At 43.8% G+C, this 6,739-nt stretch overlaps 1 protein-coding gene across 1 annotated transcript; it reads right to left on the bottom strand.

The window, feature by feature from the left end:
- Nucleotides 1-89: 89 nt before the first annotated feature.
- Nucleotides 90-6,392, bottom strand: ddx51 (DEAD (Asp-Glu-Ala-Asp) box polypeptide 51). Its single transcript, XM_036526163.1, has 16 exons — nt 6,080-6,392; nt 5,406-5,776; nt 5,002-5,246; nt 4,722-4,872; nt 3,575-3,720; nt 3,390-3,461; nt 3,101-3,207; nt 2,833-2,941; nt 2,530-2,675; nt 2,176-2,377; nt 1,845-1,960; nt 1,583-1,699; nt 1,310-1,411; nt 1,085-1,148; nt 310-444; nt 90-116 (listed from the first exon to the last, which is right to left on the bottom strand). Exons 1-16 carry the CDS (start codon nt 6,100-6,102, stop codon nt 90-92), a joined length of 2,133 nt encoding a protein of 710 aa, XP_036382056.1. The 5' UTR covers nt 6,103-6,392.
- Between the last annotated feature and the right edge of the window lie 347 nt (nt 6,393-6,739).

Consider the following 6,739-nt stretch of genomic DNA (forward strand, 5'->3'; position numbering starts at 1 on the left):
GCGGGGAAAAAAAAAAATCAAAAGACACAATACAAGACCAATTCTTATTTGACACTTTTTTATTAACAACATCAGCTCTTGTGCCGATTTTAGATGCGTTTCTTGGCTCTTTCTTCCTGTTTGGAGAAAGGGGGAAGAGAGAAATTTTTCACAATTGAATTAAACAATAATAATCTCTCCTTAAAATCATAATGTTGACCCAAAGATTATTTTCCAAAAGTGAAAGATCTTCTTTAAACCACAAAACAGTACCAGTGTTAATACAACATTAGTCACATGACCCCTCAATCCTCCGTCTGTGGAACTCACCTTGATGACATCTTCCAGCTTAAGGAGGGTCTGCTGATAGTCGAGCTCCATCCCCGTCAGGTTCTCAGGTTTGACGATCTGCCTCTGTATTCCAGGGCTGCCTGCATCCCTCACCATCTGGAGGAAGTTCTTCTCCTGGAATCAGAGCAAGGTGATGTGAAACTCCCTCACCACAGTTATACAAGAGCCCTGCATCACCAGTGAGACTCTGCACTCAGTGCTCCTTCCTGTCACCATTGAAGACTTCAAGTTGCTACTTAAAGAGTTCCTGTGATGGCAGGTCTTATGATTATTCACGAGCACACAGACCTGGAGAATATTAATATTCAAATACATGAGCTGTTACCATTCATTAATGCACATCATTAATCAGGTAACCAAACAAGTAATGGCCTTACTGCTAATGCATTTTCATAAGCACCTGTCTTCTCTGAAACATTTTAGGTTCCATAATACAGGTAGTGTCAACAATACATGTACAGGTCCAGCATCTCTTATTTTCAGTCATTCCTTGTTTATTCCTTTATTTAACCCTTATTTTGCCAGTTAGGTCAACTGAGAACTAATTCTCTTTTCCAGTGATGACATCTAAAAAAGGCTGCTTGAGTTAACACCTGCTGTTGTGTGTTATGCAGGCTTGTGACCTCATCCAACATGCATGCAGCTGTAAATATCTTCCTCTGTCTGCACATTCACAGCCCTGCTGTATTTTAGCTCTGGTTTAGCACTGGTTTCTCTTGATGAGCTCGTTCTCTGAGCTGCACCTCAGTCTCACCTGTACTCCCAGAAGGAAAGTGAAGGCCAGTCCTGCTTTACCTGCCCTTGCAGTCCTGCCCACCCTGAGGAAGAACAGCAGTGAACAGAAGCCTTAGGGTGGCAATGACAGGCTCTGACAGCTCATGAGCAATTAAACTGAATGCTGAAATACGAACCAACCTTCACAGATACATCTGTCTGGGGAGGTTAGAATCTTGTACACTAGTTCTTCTTGGATACCTACCTGTGGATGTAAGTCCTGATAAACTGAGGCGCGTCGTAGTTCACAACACATTTCACACCCTTGATGTCAATGCCCCGGGCTGCAGCATCAGTGCTGATTAACCTTTCAGCCAAAAAAAAAAAAAAAAAAAAAAAAAAAAAATTAAGACAATAAAGGTCATGGGACTTAACCATTCTGCACATCTAAGCTTCCATTTTGCCCATAGTTTAGATGTTTTTGAGGTGGCACTGTGACAACAGTTCAGTTTTGTTTAATGTACTGAAGCACACTCACAGCTGGATTTTGCCCTGTTCAAACTCCTTTAGGGTCTTCTTCCTCTCACCAGGGCTGAGCCGTGAGGAGAACTCTGCTACCCGCACACCCCCGAACAGCTGCACCAGCAAGAACAGCCTGCAGGAGGAGGGGGGGGGGGGAGATAAATCATGTCCACCAAACAAAACCACCTTCTGAGAAACATATAAATGAATGAGACGGCAGTCCCTCTTTTAACCTGGCTCGTGCAGGATTCAGAAAGAGAGGATGACCGTGCACTCACCGGTGGGCTGCCTCCCTGGAGTTAGTGAAGCACAGGACTGGACTGAACTTGAGCCGCAGAATAAAGTGGAGGATGAGGAGGGGTTTCTTGCTCAGGGTACAGGGCACATAGTATTCCTGGAGGGGAAGGAGCAATAGCATTTCCCTATGGTTGCTCTGATAGCGAGAAACACTTACTCTGCAATAACAAGCATGCAACAAGCTTGTTCTACATTAAAATGGTTATTCTTAAAACATACTAGAGATGTATTAGAGAAGGTTTCATCGGTCCAACCTCTCATGCTCTGAAAAAGCGTAACAATCACATTGTTTGCCCTTGGTCTGTGACTCACCGTCAAGCCCTGGGGAAAGTTGAATTTCTCTTGCGGTTGGGAGGGGACGTCTGTGGTGGAAGAGGCTGTTGCTGTAGGACGGCTGTGGGTGGAGCTGAAGAGGCGGGGCTGGTGGAGGCCCAGCTGCTGCAGCTTTTCAGGATTCTGAGTCAGTGTGGCCGAGAACAGCAGCTTCTGTAGTGGCATCTGGGGCTGGAACAGGCTGCCAGGGAACACAAGGCCCTCTAAGATGCACGTGAAGGCAAGGAGTGCCTCACACGACACTAGGATTATAGAGGGAAGCCCCATTCTCCTGTCACAGAGAATAAGGTGAAAAGAATCATATGAAGGAATCCCCAGTAAGTGAAAATATACCTCGCTGCTGTGATTGGTCCAGGCTCTGTCCTCCTGAAGATGGAAGTCCCATCAGAGCCACACCCAGGTGCATACACTGCCTTCACCACCTGACTCAGCCATGACTGGTGCATGCTGTCAATCATCCGGTCTGCCTCATCAATTATCTACATAAAAACATAAGGACTAATTAAAACAACAATAACCTTTAGGTATCACCAAATTAAAATTAAGATGCCAGTACCTTCACAGTCAGAACTCAACCGTACGTGAATCGGCATAACAAAGGTCGCTGATAAAACAGAGGAGTTCCATATTACTCACAAGGAAGCGAAGATGCCGAAGACTAAAATCTGGAGTCTTATTGATGTGGTCGACCAGCCTTCCTGGGGTCGCCACAACGATGTCAGCCAAGCTCCGGGTCCGGCCACCACTGCAGTGAGCACAGGATACAGCGATCTATCTGAAGCAGATTATTTCTCTACCACAGGGCATATGGTACAGTGTCCCACCCCCGGTTTAAACCCATTCCCATTATATGTGCGTTTCTCTGTCAGTATGCTGTGCTTTCCCTTCAATGAGGATGCAATACCTAGTCTCTAGGAGGGAGGTCTGCTCAGCAGCAAAAGACTTCTGACCGGCAACCATGACCACCTTCAAGCTGGTGCCTTCGGCATAGGAGCAGAAAACCTTACACACCTGTGAAGGAGCAGGAATTTCAACAAGAGCTTTTAGGAAGGATGGGAGTAGATCCTGCTGGACACAACACTAATCATCTCTTCATTTGTTCAGGTTCCTCATTCATGCAACATATACACATATATGCATACATAAAAAATATGAAAAGTCCACAGCCCAGAGTGTCTTGTCTCTGATGTTACCTGCTGTGCCAGCTCTTTCGTGGGCAGTACTACCAGAGCCCGGATTTCACGCACCACCCGTTTTGACAAAGCCTGCAAAGACAACCAGGAATTGGGCCGATACCCTCATGAGCACGCTCAAATGTTACTGCACAGACACTCTTTATTTCTCACAGAACTATTGTAACGTGTGACACAATGTATACCTGAATGACAGGGATGACGAATGCCAAAGTCTTGCCACTCCCGGTGGGTGCAGACACACAGATGTCTCTGGGTCTGTAGCCTCCTCTGCCCACTAGTAGCCCATGGCTCGCACTCTCCAGAATGGCAGGTATGACCTCTGCTTGCACTGCACAGAGGAAGACCACAACATTCTTATTTATGTTGTACCTTACATTCAAACTGGTGGCAACACTGCATCACATTCACCTTAACTACGTGCAGGTTGTCCAAAAGTTTAGTTGCCCGTCTTCATTAACCTAACATCGCTACGCTGTCCATTATCATGTTGTAACTATTACACATCAATGTACCATTTAAGACATATACATTTTAAAACAGCTGTTAAATACACAACTTTAAAACACAGACACGTCAATATCCATCTACATCGAAAATAATATCAAGTACAGTAGCTACTTCCTTTGTTTTAATGGCCTTCAGGTATATGGTGCTGGTATGTGCAAAAGAGAAGTGTAATCATAAGTTCAAACATCATTCCATGCAGGCACACTGGACCCACTGCTGCAACCAATCTCATGCACATACACTACACAGCCTACACTACATTTTCTTTGGCACTACCTAGATTCCACCAAGGGAGATGGGAGTTCCTGTTTGTTATTGGAAAATATTTCTGTTTCTGGAACAAAGCACTGTTTTTTGGAAGACCTCATTCAAATCTGGAGACAGTTGTTTTAGTCCATGCATTTTTTCCCTTTTGATAACCAGAGGTTTTGTACATATTTATTTGCTATTTTTCTTGGCATGGGAATTTCTCTTTTTTTGTTTGTTTTGAGACACTTAACAGAAAAAAAACCCTGGAGACACAGCATCAGCCCAAGGGCGGGAAAGACAGATCAGCTCCAGGCCTCAAGGGTCCTCCAGGCCCCAACTCCCAGGTGAGCCCCTTGATAACCTGCTAAGTCACTTGGAGATTGTGAGCCGTCTTCATTGGAGCAGTGTCTTTTACTTTTCTTTTGTTTTTGTTTTGTGTGTGCTCCATTCACACACACACACACACACACGCATACACCACACCTTGTTAGGACGTATAAACAGCACAGGGGAGCCAGTTCAGGTGGGTATAGGTCATGACAACCACTAAACAAGTAAAGCATATATTCGCACCTGGAAAGAAGTTCTGGATCCCATTGCTCTCCAGTTTCTTCAGTAGCCTGGGGCAGATTCCAGGGACATCCCTGATGGGCACCAAGTTCTTGTTAATATCCCTCTGGACAATGTCCGGCTGAGCGAGCCACTGGGGCAAAACCATCTGGACCTGGGTTGCAAAAAGGAGGTTAAAATACTTTCAGACATAGATATTCCATCGCTTAAGTCATCCTTAAGGTGAACGTTTCCATAATATGCAGTACAAATTGATGGTGACGACAGGGAGAGGAATTAATACCTTCTGCACTGTTTTTTTCTCAAATCCGCCTAGGATGGTAAACCCAGACTGTGAGGGACTCTTTTCAGAGTTCTCCGCTGACTGCTCAGTCTGTTCCTTTGTTTCTTCCGTGCTTTCATCTTCATCACTCTCGTCCTCGTCATCCTCCTCCCGCTCTTCACTGTCCGACTCCTCCTTTTCCTCGACAACAGCTCCTCTCTGCTGCTTTGACTTTCCCTCCGCCAGTACACTCTCCAGCACTGCACCTGAAACGTAAAAACAGTTTCAACCAAACAGCAACTATGACAACAGCGTGTTTTTTTTGTGTTAAATACACCAATATCGAACAATGTAATAACCAAATTCATAACCCTTAAGCTTGTTTCAGCAGAACATAAATCACATACAAGTCGTAAATCATATACCCGAGTCACTGCTCTCTGGCTCATCATTTTCTGTTTTTGTGTCTTTCTTCTTCTTTTTTTTGCCTGACAAACTCCTCTCTGCCGTGTGTGCCTTTGCACTCAAGTCCTCACAATCTGGTTCATTGGATGCCTGGTTCACCTCCTTTCTCTGCTTTTTATGTACTTTTTCTGCAGCGTCCTGGTCATTCTGTTGTTTTTTCCTCTTCTTTGAGGTGGAGCCACCCTTGGCAGAGAGCTCGTGCTTCTCTTCCTCTGCAATTGATGAATTCTGCTGTTGCCTCGCTCTAGCCTGCTCCTGCAGCTTAGCCAGTAGGGCTTTAGATCGTGACTCACTAGTAGATCCATTGTTGTCATTCTCATCTCCCAAATACCTGCGAAAAAATAACACAGCAGGCTTAATAAAGTAAGCAGATATGAAAATAGGTATCCTTCAAAACTAAAACACAGGAAAAAAACTATCTTTGTCGTTCAAAAGTACACTTGCATCCATGTTAGTATATTAAGTCAAATTGGTCTATTATTTTGTTCGCTACCATTTTCCTGCTGTCAAGGAAGCTCGGTACCTGTAGTTACTGGTACTGTACTTCGAACAGCCATGGTTTAAGGGTCAGTACCGAGTAGCTAACGTTATTATACAGTATTACACTGTCCAGATACACAATAGACATACGTACCTATTTATAACGAAGAGTGACATCTTCAAATATTGCTGACTGTGAAAATGTACAGGGGGTACAAATAAATAACAAAAGTGTAGCAAGACAGCTAGCAAAGTTAGCTACCAATACAAATAACGAAGGCAGAGATCAGTGACAAGCACTAGTCAAAACACATGTGAATTTGTAAAAATCATATTATTTTATGCCTGTTTCCTATTGTTCAGATTACACATTCATTGCGTTAAATTATCTTATTGTCTATGTGTCACCAGCTACCTAGTCGGCAAACTCGTTCTCTGCTCAACGCTGCACAACCATGTGGATACTGTGTCTGTCACGTGACATTTTCAGGCCGCGAGTGATGACGCAAAGTCGCTTGTCGATGACAAAATGTTTAGAAACCAATCTATCTATATTTCTTATTTGTCATTATCGTATATTTTTATTTACAGCTTCTCTGAATATATGTATGATAGTTAAATTCATATTATAGAAAAATGACGTTTGTTTTAATCTTTCGTTTTGGTCCGTTTTCTGTTCGTTGACATTCATTGGCGGAGTCTTCTGGTGACGCAAACCAATGAATGCGAAGATTCCACGTTTAAACTCCGAAACAAAATTCGAATCAGAGTTATCGTACAAGTAGGAAGCGTTAGCTAAACAATCGAGGGACAT

The sequence above is a fragment of the Megalops cyprinoides genome, chromosome 4 (assembly GCF_013368585.1).
Source record: "Megalops cyprinoides isolate fMegCyp1 chromosome 4, fMegCyp1.pri, whole genome shotgun sequence".
Classification (NCBI taxonomy): Eukaryota; Metazoa; Chordata; class Actinopteri; order Elopiformes; family Megalopidae; genus Megalops; species Megalops cyprinoides.